At 30.4% G+C, this 22,416-nt stretch overlaps 1 protein-coding gene across 3 annotated transcripts in view; it reads right to left on the bottom strand.

Moving 5' to 3' along the window:
* Positions 1-22,416, bottom strand: part of LOC100169111 (ecdysis triggering hormone receptor subtype-A) — a 226,680-nt gene that overhangs the window by 190,127 nt on the left and 14,137 nt on the right. For 2 of the 3 annotated variants that reach the window (XM_016805592.2, XM_016805591.2), the window contains exon 2: positions 2,147-2,820. In XM_016805592.2, coding sequence (XP_016661081.1) covers positions 2,147-2,534 — 388 coding nt within the window. In that variant the 5' untranslated portion in view covers positions 2,535-2,820. Of the gene's footprint in view, positions 1-2,146; positions 2,821-22,416 lie in introns of those variants that run through there. The other variant, NM_001319962.1, reaches the window with a different exon arrangement.

Genomic DNA, 22,416 nt, shown 5'->3' with positions numbered 1-22,416 from the left:
ATTTTAATAAAAACCATTTAACCATTATTTTCTATATTATGTACGTACTACGTACATTACGCCTTATGAGAGAATAAATAAACATCAAGTACCAATATTCGTAGCTTATGTATGTACTAGTAACTAATAAAGGACGAGAAGGGCGGACACAACGAGAATATAAGGTGTTCTAAACTCATGAAATCACAACTATACTCTTTTTCAAAAGAGAATATACCGCTTTCGCACACGTCGAATGATTCGATTGGTGCGTCGAGAACCACGTGATCACGCTGACAATGGGAAATTGGTGAGAAATGTGCGCCGCCGGACATAAATTGGTCGGCAACCGGTATATTCTCTTTTGAAAAGGAGTATATAATATATATAGCTGTTAGCAATGACAATATTATATTAAAAGGCAGTTTTTTGATTAAATATCTACTATTCAATTGTTTTGCAGACTATAGAAATATATAACAACCACAGTCTTAGAGCTTTTATAGAAACCCAAGCCCCTATACACCAAAATCAAGATGTGATATTCATATTATGAACATTTTAGTTAGCTCTCCTGAAAAGTACCCACCCCCTCCCACCGTTTCATCTTTATTACCATTCGATATTATAGTAATTTAAAATAATATATTAGTATAAATCGTATAATAATCGTCGATAAACCATATTTATCAATTTCGAGGTTTCATCGTCAAAACAGTAATAAATCGTGCGTGGCTCGCTGACGATATATTAATATTATACTTCGTGTATTCGCATAATATTAAATATATACCTATCTGCCTATCTACCTACTTATTTCTCGGTGAATCACTGCGTGAGAGGAGGAAATTACTGTAACATATTATAGACCCAAGCACCATCTGCACCCTATACCGGCGGGTAATTCGGACAAAACGATTTTATCCGACGATCATAATATAGCATACACTGCAAAATTCGTATAAACAATAATATATAATAAAATCCATAGTCACGTATATATATAGGTACTATTATAACCGTATAGGAACAAAGCGATAGCGGCAGAATCGTATGCATATTATGACATGGCGTTCACTATATTGTGCAGTGTTTAACTGAAAGTTTTGATCTCCGACAACTATAATATTATATATTATTTAATAATATTTATATATATATATATACCTATGGGTACTATGCTACAATCATTTCGCAATTATAAGAAGTTGTGGTTATCGAAATACAATATATTATTATTAAAACATTACAATTAACGACCGATTCAATATTTAAAACTGAAATTGTTCACAATATTTTGACAGATCACGTAAAAAATATTATTCTATGCACAGCTGAAAATATCTTGTTAATAGTTTAAACATGAGGTTTTCAAACAGTGTCACGTGGAACGTCATGTGGTTTGTTTTTGTTAAAGAATATAACGCTTCTAATATTAATTTACGTTTTAAGTAAATACTAAAGTTTACTAAATACCTACGCACAATATGCCTATGATAGTAATAATATATTCGATTAAAAACCAACATGGCCAATCTTAAAAAAATTAAATTTGCGTTATAAATAAATGGATAAATAGATTCGTGCTTTTAAGACCCGCGAGTCCGTGTTATTAGTGTATTAAGGTCAGAACGATATTATGTCCACTATACGGATTATCTAAAGGGCAAATATTACACTATCAAGGCCAATCTCATAAATATTTGGTGAAAATTCATTTTTACAGAATATCGTGGCCTAAACCTAAAGACTAATATCAGGTATCATGCCTATAGATATCTAAATTCTAAAGTGTGAATATTATACACTATCAAAGTCATTCACATGAATTTTTAGTAAAATTAACATTTCCTAAAGAATCACAGCAGCAGACGATTTAGAGTTGATAATAATGATTGTTTAGACACTTTAGAGACATTGTATACTGACAGAAAAAAATTGGTTGAATCGCTGAGTTAAAATTTAACCCATTTAGTGGTACTAACAGCCTCCAAGCAACGAAAAGGTTATTTATTTCACCCGAAAAGTCGGAAAAGATCGGCCTCGATGGTTCTCGAGTGACAATATCTAAAGGTACCGCCAACGACATTTCGGAACAAACTCCCGTGAGTCAGAAACAGTGATAAAAATAGTAATACTAATAAATAACATATTTTAATTTACTCACATAGCTCCTCGCCAAGCACCCACGTTTCCGGTCTAGAATTGACCTCCACAAACACGGTGGGCGTGCATATGAGCAGCACCATGAGGTCGGCGATGCTCAGGTTCATCAGGAATATGTTGGTCGAGTTGCGCATGTCCTTGGACTTGAGTATGACGATCGGCACCATCATGTTGCCGACCACGCCGACGCCAAGTATGATGACGCACACCACCATGCACGTGGTGCGTATGTAGCCGGGGAACGACAGATCGTCGTCGAGGAACTGGATGACGCCGTTGGCAGCCGTGTCGTTGGGCGAGGAAGCGGCGCCGCCCGCCGTGTCGTTGCCGGCGACGGTCAGCGGCGAGCTGTCGTTGCCGAACGCGACCACGTCCAAAGCGGAAATCATGCGTGTGGCCGCGGCGGCGGTGGATGGCTGTGCGGGTGGTGCCTAGGTGATGCTTGACCGCAACCGGCGATGGTGGACCGTGGCCGTACGCGTGCTGCTGCAGCCGCTCGTCCTCGTCGTCCTCGTCCTGCTCATGCACCGCAGACAGGACATTGGTTCACCCGCATACGAGCGACGGCTTGGCCACATCCGGATACCGCGGAGACGTCAACGTGACGACGGCCGTAGCCGTCGGCCGCCCGTCACCGACGCGGGCCGGTCTGGTTGCCAGCAGCGGGACTGCGCCCTGGAAAACCGGTAAGTTTATATTTTTTTCGTGGCCCAAAGAACACGTCTAAAGTATTAGAGGCTGGCCTAGGTATTTTTGACTGAACAAAATGTTTTGGCCCGAGTTAAATGTCAATGCGCCCATATAATTTATAAAATTGTTATCTACGCTGTTACCAAACACACGTAAATCTCAATTTACATTTTTGCTGATGTAATTCATTGCAGGTTTATCAGTCCATGAGTAAAACCAGAAATTAATAGGTATTATATTTATAAAACAGTTCTATATATAAATGTATTTAAATTTTAAAATGATGACGCGTATCTAGATTATTATAACTGACGATAACTTTTGAAACCTAAATAAAACGTTGTTTAGCATAAAGTGACTTGAATGTTAAAGCTTCATGCTAATTCTGTCACCAAAAAATCTAAAAAATACATAAGCACAGTTTATTTTTATAGTCATTTCAAGTTCAAATTTGGACGAAATTACATGTTAAAAAACCTAGACTAACTATTTTAGTTATTTTATTGTAATTAATATTATTCATGGGTACTTGAAACTTCTAAAGTATACTATTATATATCTATGATAGTGTCACGGTTTGTTGTTGATGTATAACGCATTATAAGTACCTAATGGATATTTTGATATGATTAATTTGGAATTTATTATAGGTACCTTTAATAGGTCAATTTTTTTTTAATACCAAAGATAAGTATATAATATGTCTTATACCTAGACTGACAAACCGTCTCCGCTCAGAATCGTTTTTCTTATACAATGATATTATATAATTGAATTCAAATGTAATACCATCCATTATACAGTGACCCCCTTGTAACCTACTGTACAGCAGAGCAACATCCACTTTCCCACCTTTTTTTTTTTGCTTATAATTATCAATTATAATATTCAAAACTTCTTAACCCTTAGTGACATGCGTAGTATTGTAATTTTTTTTCAGTTCAAATAAAAATTATTTATTTAATTTAATGTTTTTATGATTACTAGTGTTTATTATTGTACCTACTACGATTATAAAATATTTTTGTTTTACACTTTTACTCTATTACTGAAGTATATTAATTATTATATACGAATAAATTAGTTTTTAATTTTTGTCTGTTTTATATAAAATAAATTCATTTAAAAATTATATTTTGACAATTTTGTAGTTTTATTATTGTATAATATGATACCTATAAAATATATCTTATGATACTATACCATGACTCAAGTTTGAGTGTGGAATATTCACTAAAAAATTTATAGCATATCAAAAATAAAATGGGTAAATAATTACTTCACGCATATCATCAAAGGACGTAATAACATTTTTTTTAAATTAAAAAACCGATTTCATTCCACAGGTAGCAGGTACATTATTTTAAAAATCGGATGCAAAACATAAAAATAAATTATTTATATTATTTAATTTATTGAATCGTAGAAGTTGTTTAACGGATTTCATTATACTAATTTATCGTTATAATGTGGCAATTCGTGACTACGATGTATAGATACTATCGTCTATCGACATGATTTATATTTTATTCCAGTCCGACCGTCCAATACACCGATTTTCAGTTTGAATTTCATGCACTATACATAGTGTATGAACACGCTTATGATTATGTTATATTCAGATAGGTATTGTATGTTGTAAATCTCAAAAAGTCATTGCGTGTATAATATAAATCGCATGCTATATCGTTCGGTAGATTAATATTGGTATACATCGTGGAAACGATCGAAGTCACGGATTAATTATAATATGAAGTACAGTTTCAGTGGCGGATTTGAGATAGGGGAGCAACAGGGGAATTCGTCCACACGGACAACACCCTCCAAGAACTGTTTTTTACACTTTTGCGCACGGTAATTAAAATTATTATACATAGGCACATAGCATATTATTAAGTTTCTTTAAATTTCGTACAAATACACCAAATCTGAAAAATATGCTCCAACGATACAGCGATATTTCCTATTAATTATTGTATCTTATTATTGGATAATATATCAATTAATAATAATAATAGTATGTACTATAGGGAGCAGAGTGGTCGAGTGGATTAGGGCGTTGGTTGTGACGCACACAGACGCCGGTTCGAACCCGGCTGCGGGTGGCATTTTTCTTCGAGCAAGTCACGGTGTCCGAAGAAGTGCCGCCATCCCCCACCCATGGTAGATACCTATGGGTGCCCACTAAAAAATCTGCCAAACTAAAAACACGCGTGTTTACAAACCTACAATTTCTCCCCTACAAACAAAAAACAAACAGCTCATTAGCCTTATAGTTTTCGAGCTACATGATCAATTAAAAATAATATGTACTATACGAGCTTGCGTTGTAAAGATTTAATTTAATTCTCATGTGTATCGTGATATCGGTAGACAGTTACTACAACAATAACCACAGCAAGTACCTATCTATATAGTATTATTATAAGCTATATAGGTACATGCACTCACGACGTTCGTCCGTCCATCTCGTGTTTTTATAATGACATTACACAGTCAACGTCCGTCAAATCCGCTGTCGGTTTCTAGGTTAGGTCAACTGCTTTTCGAAATGTCTTGTACGCAGTATACAGAATACACGTGCAAATATAAATTATTATATTATAAGAGTGCGTAAATAGTAACGCGACAGATAAGCGTAAAGAACCAGTGGTGGATTTAAGGTAGGAAGAGGACCTGGACCCTCCTCACGACTCATTAGCTGTTAAATATAGTTGTAACATAAAACTCAGAAATAACTTATGCTATGACGTTTAAACTTTTATACTTATTGTACCTACATTATAATTAATATTATCAAATTCCTTTATACTAATAATTACTGATAAGACTGTTTTTTTACAATAGGTGTAATAAGTGTGTTTAATATTGTTTTGAAAAATGTTGGCCCTCCCCCTAAAAAAAAATTTTAGATTCACCTCTGTTAAGAACGTGCATAACTGTATGAGAGTGCAGTCTCACGCGTTAAATGACTGCCTGTAAAATATACGGCGTGGATATATGCGCAGTTTAAAGGGGGCTTGGGTATGCTTGCAATCGTTCCCCTTATTTTTTTATGTAATATTTACGGTTATCTTATATATATCAAAATGGAGCGTGAAAATGTCGTTATCTCATCAATCGCGAACGGCTGATCCGATTTGGATCAATTTTTTTGAAAAATATATACCAAATTGCAAGGAGAAAGTTTTTACGAAAGAAAATTTTAGTAAATCCACCAGAAAAGTAGGAATTCTGGATATATAAAATACAACAGTGGCGCAACAGTGTATTATATATTGGTTGCTATTGGTTAATCGGACATGTTTGTTGATTTGTATTATTATTTTTTGTCAATATATATGTACATATAAATGGACATTTGTGTGTAGAAAAGATATCTAGGAAGAAGACAGGTTTTTAATTATTCATCGGATTTTAGTACGGTTAGGTTTAGTTAGGATTTTGTATTAATTGATTATATTAATCCACTATAGGTGGAATACGATAAACTTGGTATAACTTTGATGCTTTATAGTTAAATCATAGAACAATACGTACTAACAGCACGAGGTCCGCGATCTACCGCAGATAGATTGCCTAATGCCTACCTGATAATGTAGTGCTGCGAATCAAAATTTTTATTCTAGGCAACGGAAAAGTTAAGATAAATTTTGAATACCATACGCCGAATATTAAATAACGAATTAAACAAAGTTTGAATCATATAGGGTTGGTACATTTAACGAGCAACGAAGTTCACGGCATCAGCTATTAACTATAGATATTGTTTTATTTTAATAAATTAATATTAAGTGCTAGGTATTGTATAATATACTGGCCATCATAAGGTTATATATATTATATCAAATTAGTTGTGTGGGAGACGAAGTTACTAATGATTGTAAAATCCACGATTATATGACTAGTATAATAAGTATTATCTAGGTAATAAGATACCTATAGTACCGATAAAAATAGAGACTTCATGGCTATGCGGATTTTTCATAGAAATTGCTCCTCTGGGCTTGAGGCCTTAACGTCTACACCAACAACCCTAAATATACTATATACATATATATAAATTAATAAATAGATACACCTATAGGGTTACGATGTTTGATATTTTGTTCGCGATGTAACCGCAGTCGCTGTTCAAAGTAGAGACATATTACTATAATATTTAGTTATTATGTATATCAGAAAATAGTGTAAAAAATCGACATGCAAAAATACCGTAATTTGGTTCAAAATTCAAATGTTCGTATCGACTGTAATACTTAAAACAAAGGCACATCCCAACATAATGGGGTCAAAGCATTTTTCCCGAGTTAAAAAATTACAACCCACTCAGTGGTAAAAATTCGAAGCTTCCGTAATTTATTGAACGAGCGCTAATAGTATAATTCAAAGTCCGAACAGAGCTGCTCGTCGTCTAAAAAGTTTTTTCAGTCTCCGATTTTTACGCGCTAATTTAATTACAGACGTCTTTTGGGGCTTAATCAAAAATCCTTAAACAGATAAAAGTAATGGTTTTACTATTTTTCGCCCATTAAACATACACGCCCAGTATCACTATTCACTAGTATGTTAATAAATACTAGTTCCAATATTAAATCTATTTTATAATTTGGTAAAACTATTTTTAAAAACTATAAACGTTGGTAAAAAATATGGTCTTTAAATTTATTGAAAATTCCAAAAATCAGAGTTAGGATAATTTCATTATTAAAAGGGGGTGAGCATAGTTGGCAAATCGCTCTGTATGTATGACTCACAGATCGAAACGCTACAACTTGAGATAAATTTAACAACAATACAAACTCATTTCTAATTTGTGCGGACATTACACTGCAACAGATAGTCTGGCATGTGCAGCAGACGTAGGCAGAAAGCGAAGTCGTCCGTCTTTATACTCCCATATACATTACCTATATACCGGGGTATAAGTTAGACCTGCCTGCCATAAATATTACACGAGACGTCGCGTAGACGGTCGTAGGTATACTGCAGGCAGGTACACAATATAATATTAATATTATACGCGTTTAGTAATAATAATATAGTCGTTTTGTTTGTGTTCGCGCCGACATCGCCAATATAGGTACACACCGTACACGTATTATATATTATATTACATATAATATAATATAATATATTATGATTATATTTATTTGAAAAATTCCGTTTTGAGCGGTCTATTCGACATATTATTATAGGTACGCGCGTATTACATAGGTTCATTTGTATGCGAGTGTACGAGCAAATATTATTATAACGTCGCGGTGCCGCCCACCAGTTTCTCGTATCATTATTGCAGTTAGTGTCACACAAAACAAACCGCTCCTAATTTAATACACGCACATATAGGTACACGCGGCGTTATTAACAAGTGCATAATGTTATTACATCGTCAGCGAGGGTGTTGGTGGGTGGGGAGGGTTATAATTTTCCGTTCTTCTCCTAAATAATGAATACCGTAAAACGCAAACTGCAGGTGATACGCAGGTTAGGTTATAGGTAGATGACCACGACCGACCGGGTAAATATTATTATACTGTTTTTAAGACGCGTCCGTGTATAACTTTATACAGGTAGGTGGTACTACTATAATATATGTTATATATTATATTATTATACTCGGGTACATGCATAATAAACAACGACGTATATAATTATATTTACATTTTACGCTGCTTACAGTGTTGTGCACATATACCTACTTATATAGGCTATATAATATACATATACCACGTATACCTACCCATTATAGGTATACCACGCTGTAAACTACGATCTCGAAGGAGACTAAGTTGAAAATTATTCATAAAATCATAAAGCATTTTTTATCATTATTATTATTATTATTAATATTACAGCATAAATATGAGCCGCTTTCTTACGTGCCACAACATATACACACTGATGGACGATGTAAGACCAGTGGCTACGACGAATATACGGACGGTCGTCGCCCCAGCCCTAATTATATAATCACGGAAAGGGTGTGGGTGTACCTTTTCAAAATAAAATATTAGGTTTTGTCAATAAACATATTATTAAGGGGAGGTGAGTATGTCATAAGCCCAATCCATTATATTATTATATTATAACTAGTAAGCACCTACGTCTTAGTCATCTACGTCTTTCTACAATTATTTTTGCTGCGCACTTTGTATCGATTGTTGATTCTTATATAAGTAAAAATAACTAAAAGTAAATAGGTACTACACAGGTGAGTTTTAAAATTAATCAACCGATGCTTTGCGCCTGCATACTTTTTAGGACACCTGACCTTATGCCATGTGACTATATACTTCTTTTGGGAATAATATTATTTTTAAAATACTGTGTACCACTACTATCATTATCAACCACAGAGTACACCAGCGGAGTCAATCACATCGGATATTATGTATAAGATTGAATTTTAGAGGTCGAATTTCCAAAAATCCTTTATTATCGGACGCCTACGTCATAATAACTATCTGGATTCCAAATTTCAACCAGATCCGTCCAGTGGTTTAGGCTGTGCGTTGATACATCAATCAGTCAGTCAGGTTACTGTCGCATATATAAATAGATAATATAATATAATACATTATGTTTAAATATTATAATCGTGTATTAGTAATAACTAATAATCAAGCAGCGACAAGACATGGATACCTAACACAACCTACGTTACAATATGAAAACATTAACACCGAACAGTGATGCGTTGGTATATAATATTATAATATAAGCGATATTTTATTTTTTTATCGGTTATGTTAAGAGCACGCCCGAACCAAATCTATAAACGGACATTAAATCGTACAGTTTATCGTATGATAACTATACCATATTGTGTACCTAAGTATATAATTTATTTCTTATATCATCCGATTTAATCAATTTATTTCAAAAGTCGAATAAACCATACAACTCGTTTAATTTGTTTCACCCGGCCGAGTCGAATCATAAAATATATAAACATGCAGCCCTATATAATATATTCACTGTTTGTTTACCTATATTATAAACTCAAACTATATCGGTAGAAGACGTAGGTGCAATTTTTTTTACACCGGACAACGTACCATAAATAATAAATATTAAGTACCTATATATGCACTTAATCCTCTCGGCATTCGTGCGTAATTCGGCAAGCGCGGTCTCGTTGCTGCGCGGTGTGTTGTTTCCGACAAACGCGCGCCACACTTTTATAGCTATTTCGCACGATTAACCTGTACAATTAGTTACAGCAATAATTCACCTTGTAAATCTATATAGGTACGCGGGCAACGCACACACAAATTTATTACACCCTTATATTTTTACTATATATAAATATATTTAAAGTATATGACTGAAATTAATGTAAACATTTTTTTAATCGTTTTCGTTTTGTTTTCATTTTTTTTATAACCTCACCCGTGTAGAAGTAGGTATACTTTAGTTACAATTTTATCATTTTTACGTGATTTATCGCGGATTTTGTACGCACGAAATCATAACCGTTTAAACCTCTTTATTTTTAGTATAGATCGAATCATTTATATCTATTTTATGGATACCTACGTTTTCGTTTTTTTAACCACCACAATTCAAGTACTAATATTGTATTCCTATTATTATTATTAACCACGTATTATTGCCACGATATACCATGATTATGCCCACGGTAGCGTTACATTAATTAACCACGCGAAAGTGGCTTATTAAATTACGTTTAGAAGATTACTATAATATACGAGCAATAAATAACAAATATAATATCTGTATCAAGCCAAATACGAATACCTAATGTAGTCATAATAAGAATGTGTAACGTAACAACTCATTAATGATCAAAAAAATTTTTTTATTTTTTGTACCACATTTAATTTAATTGTGCAATAAATCATTTTGAGCATAAGTAATTACTAGAAAGAGAACAAAGTTATGCGAATATATACGACTATAAATACGAGTTAAGTAATGCGATATTTGTTTCTTTAAGGTAACTAAGTAGTATTATAGTGGTTTAAATTTTAAAATAATTACTAATATTCTTCTCTTTATATTATCGTACATTATTATATTATATACAAATCTAAAATATAATAAATTATCGCAACATATTAATATAAGTTACTATAACTAATGCAACTATATGCAAGCACTAAAAATTACAGAATATTTTATAACACGCGCCTGGAGGTAATATTGTAATTTATAAATTATAATATATTTGATTTTTATTGAAATGTCGGTCGAGGACCAACATATTTCGACAACATATTAAGTTAAATAATATTTATATAATATAAATATTAAATATACGTTTAAGGTTCAGTAATATTGTACCTATTAGACTATAATTAATATTAAAAGTACATGACGCATTCATAACCTAAAACGTGCAGATAGGCAATGGCAATATATTATAATAAAATAGTAATAGAATTATTTGTTTTAAATCAATTTTAGATTAAAATAGTAGAATAAGTTACCTTACCACTTATAAATTTTAAAATAATAGTTATTCGTCTGGTCGAATTTCTCATTAAAAAATTGGGTTCTATTAAAATTCTTAACGCTTTCTAACAGCATACACCTTATCAGTAGGTATTACGCACATACGTATGATGTCATAATTAACATTGAAATTCGATTATTGATTAAAATTGAGGTCATCCTAATTAAAAATTAAAGGTATAGGTATTACCCTATAAAATGTATCAAAGTTAAACTTTGTTTAATTTAGTATCTGCCCTCTGCAGTGCTAAAATAGTTACAGGTATAATTATATTATGAAAGAACGGTTTTCTTGGGAAATAAACATGCCAAATTCGTTTAAAAAACCACTCGTATGTTTATAAATAATTCAATGTTTTAAACCGTCTGATTTAATATAAAATATAATAATACATATTTTATTTTTATAACCGTTTTCTATAGTCGCATGGTATACAATATACAGTTATTGTATATTACTATATTACATGTCACTTGTTAGCCGTTACACGCAATGCCAAGCCAATATTATATACTTATAAGTTTTATACTGTAATATCATTACAACTATAGGTATTATTATTCATAATAATATAACTACATTCCACACATTATACGGTTTGTAAAAATTAAGACTATTAATTATGAGAAATATTTTATACAAATTTTCATCTGGATTCTTTGACATATTAGTGAAAATATTATAGTAGATATAGTTAAGTAAAACAATTTAAGGTTATGGCCACCTACTTTTCGCCTAAGGATAATACAAACAGTAATGAAACCATATAGTATAATGGCTTACGTCATATATAGGTTGTATAACTAAAGTGATAAAGCGAACACTATGAGAAGGGCAATCGATCTTACTAGAGGATTACGATGACGGACATTGTAAATAATACCGATAGAGACACATTAGCCTAAACAAAAACAAAACAAAAAATAGCACTGTAATATGATAAAAAAAAGCATGAATTACAACTACTCTAGTAATTTGTTTGCAGGAAATTATCACTTAATATTTTTCGTTAGTAAATCTCTGATAAGATGCACCTTGATAGTGTGTCTAGACATCACTATAATATCAATCAGAAAATCTAGTTAAACACTAAAACCATTTTTTTTTTTTATAATTTTTATTATTAAAATAATACGATTTTTAAAATGTATCAATATTTCTATAGTGGCCCATTGTTAATGATTTATTATTTTATTATAAAAAATATGAACCAATTTGAATGAAAGTAATATTAGTAAAAACTTTAAAAACTAATGTAAATTATTTATTAAAATCGTATATTTTTTACAAATTTTTGTTTATGATTCTTGGTAATATGCATAGTACCTATGCATTGCATACTATACATTATGAGTAGATTTATTATAAAATTATTAACTATTTTTAAAATGTACAACATTGAATGAATATTTGACTATTTTGATACCAACGTTTATTATAGGTGTTAGTAAAAATATTAATTAGTAAAATGATTGTTCAAACTTAGTCGATATTTAAAAATAAATATAACGATTCAAGTATTCAACCATATCATAGACATTATTTCGCGTGCATTGTTAATTTTCAGCAAGAACTACAAACAATTATTTTCCCATTAATCAGTTTATTGATATTGTATGTTCTACACATATGATTTTGAAACCAGGACTAAACCAAATGTCAAACATTCAATTAACAGTATTTTATTGTATAAATAGCATTTACACATTTGCAGACATGTATTAGTGTACTTAAAAACTATTTGATAGATGAAATAAAAACAGATACATAAAAATCGGCAATAATATAAACAACCCAATAACAACTAAAAAAAATAACAACACGGTATTATAAAATGATCGTAAAAAATAAATCAGCAAATAAATAACAACAATAAAATCACTCATTTTTATTTTTTTCGTTACACTAACGTATAATGATTTATTTTTTATAAATGCGATACAATCCACTATTAAGGTCTAAGAGTCTGATTGTTGTATACCTACGAGATCTAATAAATCAGCTGAAACCGTATAAAGGTTATAAGAAAACGTAATAATTAAAAAATATTATTACAAGAACTACTTAGCATAAAGCACATAGGTTGGTTGGTAATATTTATATAGTGTAGAGGTATGTATATTCTAGAAGTTTTAATAATTTATTTTATTTTATTTGATTTATATCCAATACACATAGATTCTCAGAGTGTAATAAGTAGGAATATAATAATTAATAATAAAAATGTAATTTAATGTATTAAGACTTTTATAAAAATATGAAGAAGTTGTAAAATATCAATAATAAAAATAAAAAATAAAACAACGACAATAATATTATACCGTCGTTCCTAGGAATAATTATTTGAATTTAAGTCTAAAATTTAGACTCTAAAGTCTAAACGATTATTAATCAATGACTTTTTATTTTTAATATTAAAAATTTTAATTTTAAGTTTTGATTATTTGTAATATAATTTTAAAATGGTTTAAAATTATATCATATACCTACAAACAAATTAAGTTACATATTTTAGAATTAACAATGTAAAACCACGTTGCAGTCATTAAAGTAGGTACGTACCTAATATGGTGTAGATACCTACATAAATATATAATATAATATATTATGTAGGTATTATGTATATTGTATACTTATAAATTGTTTGGTATATAACTGTATAATTGTTTGACAATTTATGAAATATGTTAATTATATACGTTAAAAACTTAAAAAGAAATTAAATTGAAATAATTTATTGTGATGCATGTCAGTAATATCATATAGGTAGGAAACTATATAATTATGATTTATCAACACGCCCCGATTACATGCTAAATTGTCATTCTTTTAATTTAAAGATTTAAATTAAAGGTTTATCTGCAGTTTTGATAAATTGTTTCGATAATCTCGTAACCTGTTTTCAATTTCGTTTTTTTTTTTAAGGAATATTTTGACTATCAACATTTAAATATTACATAGCTATACTTACGTACAATGTATTGGTTACCGGAAGATATACTTGAAGATTTTTACATTTTGGTAGTTTAGTGATAGATACACATCTTATTTAATTTAAGCAGCAAGTGCAAACGTGAATTATTGCATATAGTTACTAAAATACAATATAATTTTTACAATCACTTGAGTGCTAGAGTAGATAGTCAAATCATTTTTTGATGACAGTGCAATATTTCATAAATATGAATACATTTTATATAACTACCTGTTAATTCAAAATCAGTAAAAATGTATCATAGAATAGGTTGCCTAGTTAAATATAGCTGTATATTGCTTTAAAGCGCATAAAGTGCATAAAATACATTAAAGTTACACACTAGACGGTTTAAACCCACACGTCATGGTTTTTAAAAAACCTGAACGCATCTCACTTCGGCGATTCGTATATACACACGAATGTTAACTCAATTATTCAAACAAACGAGAACGCTAAAATTATATTAAAATTAAATTAGAGTTGCTCGTATATTGTCGTCTAATGTAGACGCCTGTTATTACGTACGTCAAGATGAAAATTATTGAAAGCAGCGTATATAATTTATTATGCGTTACACGAAGACAATAAATTAGATAAAAAAAAATAAACACCGAAGAAACGGGGACTTATTCGGGAAATAATCATTCCCCGTTAAGGTTTGAAATAAAGTTTTCCGTCTTTGGCAGACACATAATATTGTAGTATGTACTCAAAATATTTTACCACTAAACAGCTCGTTTTCACAGTCATATCAAAACTGTATTATAATTATTATCATATTTGATGAAAAAACAAAATATAATGTCTTTTAAAAATAATTATTAGGCATAATATAGTAAGATTTTATTCGTATGGTATTACTTTTTCTCATTGGTTGACATCCTTAGGTACCTACTAAAAAAGAAGATTTCATTATACACCAGTATAAATAAAAGGGTGACCTTATGTCCTAAATCAACGACAAGAGGACCGGAATGTCACAACCGGTTCACTCGCAGTCGCGGCGGAGTACGATTAACAATTATTACATTAACTCTAAATTATAATTAAAAACACCTATTGTCGGATGACAGTGCTTAAACGGAACAATCATTCGGTTGTCCGTGTTTTTTTTATTTTTATCTTAATAGAAATTGAAATAGTCATTTTAAATTGAGTACCCATACGAGTATAATAGTATATTACAGTGTACGTCTGCATACTATTTGTTTCTAATATTTTATAATTGAATAAAAACTTAAAATTTACTAAGTACGGACTGACGAGGACTTCGTATATTATAGGTTACGACACGTATAAATTAAAAAACATAATATATTGTAATATTTATGGATTATTGTGGTTTTATTTGTTAAAAATTTAAATAACCTGAGTAAAACAACATTTTCAAGAAAACTGAAGAACAGTCTATCTATGCCATAAAACGAATCACCTAGGTATTTAATTTCAAATTTCACCTCCTAATGCTTATATTATTATATGTACGCAGCTACAATATGTGCAATATATTATACTATATTGGCACGTTTTACGAACGTTAAAAACAGAATTAAATTTTCCACGGACCGAATTTAAGTATGTTTCTCGAAATCCAGTGCAAAGCTTGATTTCGTTAAGATTTCTGCCAATAGCGTCAAAGTATTTTATATTTTATACCCGAGATAATATAATTATTATAATATATATTATGTAGGATATGTGAAATAATTCAATATGACGTATAAATTAAAACAATACATAATTTACATTTTGAGATAAAATCACGCTAATGCTCATTATACTGTTAATGTATCTATGTGGCAGGGGGAGGGGGTCACACCTTGTAAAATGGTTGTAATACTTTACAATCGATACATTTAATGACGCAGACAAAAGAATGAATTAACTTTTATATCCCATCATTTTTTCGTTTTTTATTTTATGTCCATCACTATTGCTTTTCTCGAATAATGTTCCAGTTTCATTTTGGTAACAGCTAAGGTTTTATATATATTTATTTATATTTTTTAGTAAATCTATTTTGAGCCCCATCTTAACACACGTATACGTATTTGTCTGCAGTGTTAATACCTTTTCTACGTATTTCTACGTATAAAATAATAAAATTCGTATATGTTGAAGGTCTAGCTAGTATATTTCTAGGTATTAATATCATTATTAATAAGTATATGACATTTTATACTGCAGGTACTCTCTGGTACAGCTAACATCCGCGTACTGTCGTTATTGTACGGATGGTAGGCAGCTATTCTCACGCAAGTTCTCGATACGCCGTTGGCTATACAGTGTGCAGTATATAATAATCTATCATAAAACTGTAAAAGTGTTAAAAAATAAAAAATAACTTTTATAAAAATTAATTTTAACGTAAAGGAATTTTGACGCAGTTAACGTGAAAAGTACGCGGCAAATGTGGAAGATTAAAAAAATATAATTTCGATGAAAAAAAAAATTCACGCAGAGCGTGCACCCAATAAGGATCCGGATCCGGAATTTAAAAAAAAAACCGATATAGGATAATTACAAAATATATATGTACAGAGTGCGTTGAGAGGAGTGCGTATATACGTCGCCAAGCCTTTTTTTTTTTTAGCTGGCCCAAATAATACTGCAGAGTTTTGGGTTTTTAATATTTCGATAATGAGATATTTACATACCTACTATAACTATTGAACATAACATAAAATCGTTAAATCATTGACTAAAATATATTAAATATGAAAAATATATAATATAATAAATATCAAATAATACTGCAGAGTTTTGGGTTTTTAATATTTCGATAATGAGATATTTACATACCTACTATAACTATTGAACATAACATAAAATCGTTAAATCATTGACTAAAATATATTAAATATTATGTTCCTTTTCTGATTAATTATTATACAATAGATAAATAGGGGTGCAGTGCATGACAAAGGACTTACATGATCTAATAACCAACTAGGTCTCATCTTGTTCCATTTTAAAATTCCCACAATATACTGTGAAACACCGCGTTTTTCGCACTACGCTTATTGCCGCCTTGTATACACAAACGAGTAACGATATACCTATTTCGAACTATACCTACATTTATTATAATAATATCTCAACTCACGAAACTACTGCATAGGGGTGCGTAATTTATTTTCTTTAAATTTTTCGATTTTTCTTAAAACATTTTAATATTTTATACTTATCGAGTAATCAATCATTCGTAGTAAATCAATTAATCGATATATTTACAATAAATCAATACAAGAATTCAACGTGTATGATAGTAATAATTGGTATATAGGTGGTCAATGGTAAACATAAGCGCGTTTAGGGAAATTCTAGGAATATTTTTAAAAATTTGCAGATTTTTTTTATAATTTTATAAGGGCACTGAAGCAGCCACTATGATAATTTTACGTTTCGATAATTCCTATATAATAATAAACTGCAGGAGTGCAGGACACGAGCGACGCAGCTACGCAGGCATATAATATATTTATATATAAATAATAATGTAACAATTGATTGTAAATAATTAATAAATAAAATAATATTAATACACAATCGATAATATCATAACAAAAACGAAATGTCTGCTCCGCACGCTGGCCACTCATGATTTATCTATACGCGGATCGCTCAATCACTGCTGCGGCAACCTTAGCCATAGCATCAGTTCGCACGGAGACGTCTGCGGCGCCGGACGAGATTGATATTGAACCCGCGCGGCGCCCATTGCCGTCGTCTTCGCTAAACGGCAGCGATAAAGACAGTGGTCACTGTATACATAATATTATTATATATAAATACATATTATGATAACATAATATTCAATCTGTGTATACGATTGATGCTCGTGTACAACATAATATACATCAGAATAATAACAATATTGTAAGCTATCATAATATTATATAAATTTATTTAAGTGCACGCGCGCGCCCGTATGTGTGTATGTCTCTAGTACGACACGTGTAATGTGCATACGTGTGATATATTTAATAATATACTTCATACAGAGTAATCCGCCGAGCATGCTAACCCCCTTTTACTCTTTTGATGAAGTAGTTATTCAAAATCTGATTTTTAGAATTTTTAAATATACTTAAAGACCATATTTTCAAATAGGTACTTGAGATTTTTTTGTGCTATTAAATTAGTGTTCTGTAGAGATATAAACTACTGTTTTTCAAACGTCCTCCCTCCCCCTCCCTTCTATACCGTAAATTATTTAGCGGATATTTTTTCTAAAAATGTTGACGTATTGAAATCAAAATTCCAGCAAGTAATTTTTGTGCTATTTAACTTTGTGTACTATAGATGATAGGTTCATGATAATGGGGGCTATGGTGTATGAAAATTATAGTAATTAATATGAATCTATCAATCTTTATAATTTGAAAAATTTAAACTTATTGGTCCAAGTATAGTTAATACTAGATCTAATATTACATATGTTTTATATTTTTGTAAAACCATTTTTTAATACTATATTATCCTTAAAATAAATATTTCAATAATTGAAAAACTACTCATAATTTTTTATTAGGTAGGTACCTTGGTACATTAAAATGTTCAAAAAAATTATTCACTGAATAATAATTTGTAGTCAAAATGTAAAGTTCTCCTTTGAAAAACAGAAACTTGTATAGCCACAAAACACTCCTTAAGTAGTACAAAAAATCTCAAGGATTTCAAAATATGGTCTTGAAGTATACTTAAAAATTTCAAAAATCAGATTTTGAATTAATTAATTATTAAATGAAAAAATGGGGGTGTGCCATGTGCATGCTTAATGTATCACCCTATATAGCGTTATATATGCAAATGTAATACATACACATAAATCCAGCAATTCGGTTTGTGTCATATTATGTTAATAATTATATGTATGTATATTGTACAACCTATGTAGGTATGTATACGAGAAATAACATGAGCCAGCCAGTCGTTAGGCGCAACAGGTCGTCGTCGTGTGTCAGTTTGTTTGAGTGAATATAATATATACATAATAATAATATAAGATACAATATAACTGTACATTGTACAATATAATAATACGATCTTGTAGTGTGATAAATAAAAATAGAAAAATAAGATGCTTAAAAGTTACGTATTATTTGTACATCAAAAGTTGATTATTCTTTGGATACGAAACTTTAGGCTTTTTTCTAATCGACCAAATTACAAACCCTTTTCTGAATACGCCATGCGAATAACACGACAATCACGTTGCGATCGAGTTATGAACGACTGTGCTACACACAAGTTATTCCGACTGTTCCAACTTCGCACGTACCTTGATAAAAATTTCTGCTTTCGTCCATCGGACGTCAGGATAATAATATAAGTAGCGTATAGTATAAGTAGCTTACTTTGCAAAAAAAAAATTCGTCACTCTACATAACAATCGGTTTGATTGGCGTGCGTCTAATGTTAGGACGGCAAGTAGGACATATAGTACGCATACACTGGCCTGTATATGTACGGTACTGCAGTTAAACAAAACTAAATAAAATCAACTATTCGAAGATATTTTAAAATGCAAATTTCTAGCGAAATGTGTCAAATACCGGAATACGCGGGTTTCTGCGGGTTATTCGCCAACTACGAATCATACGATAAAATCACGCCATCGCGGTCAGAAATAACTGATAATGAATACGCGAATCCGCCTGAAGATATTATATTATTAACATGTAAAGTAAAATAAATTTCAAACGAAACCTATATAGTTGTTTTGCATTACAATATGCGTCAAACACACTCCATTAACATTTGGTTTAACTCTCCAACAAGCATATACATTTATTATAATAAGGTAATATTGGTAAAACTCAACAATATTCTGCAGAACAAAATGTGAACAATAATAAAAATATATATCTAATCAACGCACGTGAAGAGTACCTACAACAAAAGTTGTCACAGTTTTAAGTATTTTAAATGCAGTTTAATATACAAAATGACATATGGTCTTTACGCACACGGATTTGTACTATAATAGTGTCTAACTATACATATATATAACTCAAGTGTTATTATAATCTTTAATACTAAATGTATACGTATTTTATGTTAATATACATTATGTGTTGTATATTAAATATGTACTGGAGTATTCGTATTTGTTTAGTATTTTACATGTTAATATTAAAGATTAAAAGTGTTATATTTTATATGTAACCAACACCGTGGTTATGATAACTATAAGCCTAGCTTAGTTTCTTGTTAATACATTTTGACGTTTTAAAGTAACTAAAAATATATTAAAAATAATAGCACTTTTCAATTTTTAAGAATTTAAACAGGTAGATTTATTAATTGAAATTCCAAACATTTGAAAAATTATATGGGCGTATTTTTTATTAAAAACTTAATACATTATTAAGTATTTATGTACTGTAATACGTAATACCTTCTATATAAACGAGAACGGCATCACAAAATTAACTCTGTTTCAGTAACACCCAAAATACTACGACCTTGAAATGCACGTTTTGTAAATTAATAATATTTTTGATAAAGAACATTCTTCAAATGTCTTCATTAAAAATGTATATGTATACAGACGCCTGAGGTATTATACCTGAAGCACACATTGCACATACCTATATAGTTTTAGGGTAATATTGTAATATATATATTATATAGTATTATAAACATTGAAACAATTGGATGTATAGTACTTATGTCTCATACCCACTAAAATTACATTCTGATTTTTAAATTATATATAACCATCACCGTTGTAGATTATATGTTAATACTAATCATTAAATAATTTTCTGTGTTAAATATTAATAAACTAGTTTTGAAGTATTAAAGTAGATGAGAAAATACGTAGGTACAAGTTCAAATCCCATGAAAAAGTTTAAAAGTATTCATAAAAGTAGTTTTAACAATTAAAATTACAAAATTAATTTCAGTGCAACTATAGTCACATGCACTAGAATATTTTATTTTTTTATCAAATCACACTTTATAATAATATACAGTTAAATAAATAAACTACTTTTTGATGAATAATTTTAAACCCCAAATAATAAACATTGATAGAAACAATACTAGAATAATACTAGACATATAGCCTCGCTCCATCAATCACATAAATCACGATAGTGATCAATAATACATTTAAATGTGCAGACAACAATGATTACGTTCAACACATATTGGTTCCAAACAGAGACAATAATATCGTTCTACAGTCATTTTCACTAAAAAACCTACCGGAATTTTATATTTTTATATCTGGTCATAAATCTCGATGCTAATTTTAAAATCTATAAAAATAATAAGTTGTATGCCATTTTTCAAGTAAGTACCTACTTCTCCTGGCCCAAAAAGTATTTTCCGTAAATATTATTCAAAATAAAAATCATCTGTGCCTTCTTACACTGATTTTAACTTCAGGTTTAGTTAAACTACATACCTTTTTGATATAAGAAGATATTTGATTTTATAATATATAGTTTTATATCCCAAAAACTGCTCCCAAAAAGATTCGTTATTTAATACTTCACAATACTGTCGATTAATATCATAATATTCAAGTATAAAACTGTCGAATTTTGCTGTGATTTTAATACATTTCATCAAGCATCGTTGTACCACTGAAGTACACGAGTCCTTAATTTCATAGTTTGTTTTGCAAACCCTATTTACTGAACTTTTTCAATTCAATTTTCCCTCTACCTCATAGAAAATTAGTAAAAAAAATTGTGTTAAATTGCAATATATTATGGTTTGATTTGTTTACTGCGTAATTTCTTTGCGTTATAAAATATAGGACGCTTAACTTTACGATGGTTTAGTCGTTAGAAAATAACTTTGCCATCTGTTTTACGCTTTTACTCATCTCAAAGTTTGTACACGTTTCAAATGTTGTTCTTTTAAAATATCCTTGATTTTCAAAAACCGTCAACGCCGTGAAACATACAAAGGTCCCAATAAAAGTGAGCGCAAATAAAATTAAATGTATATCAAACTATACGAGCGAAAAAAATTCCTGTGAATAGTTTACACTTTACAGTTAGGAAAAGTATATCGTTTGCTATTTTCATGCTATCAATAGTTCGTCAAACGCATGCACACATATGAAAATGTCATATTGTATAATATACATTTATGTATT

This window comes from Acyrthosiphon pisum, chromosome A2 (genome assembly GCF_005508785.2).
Source record: "Acyrthosiphon pisum isolate AL4f chromosome A2, pea_aphid_22Mar2018_4r6ur, whole genome shotgun sequence".
NCBI lineage: Eukaryota > Metazoa > Arthropoda > Insecta > Hemiptera > Aphididae > Acyrthosiphon > Acyrthosiphon pisum.
Note: the sequence above shows the minus strand (reverse complement) of the source record. Positions and strands in the feature narration are given on the sequence as shown.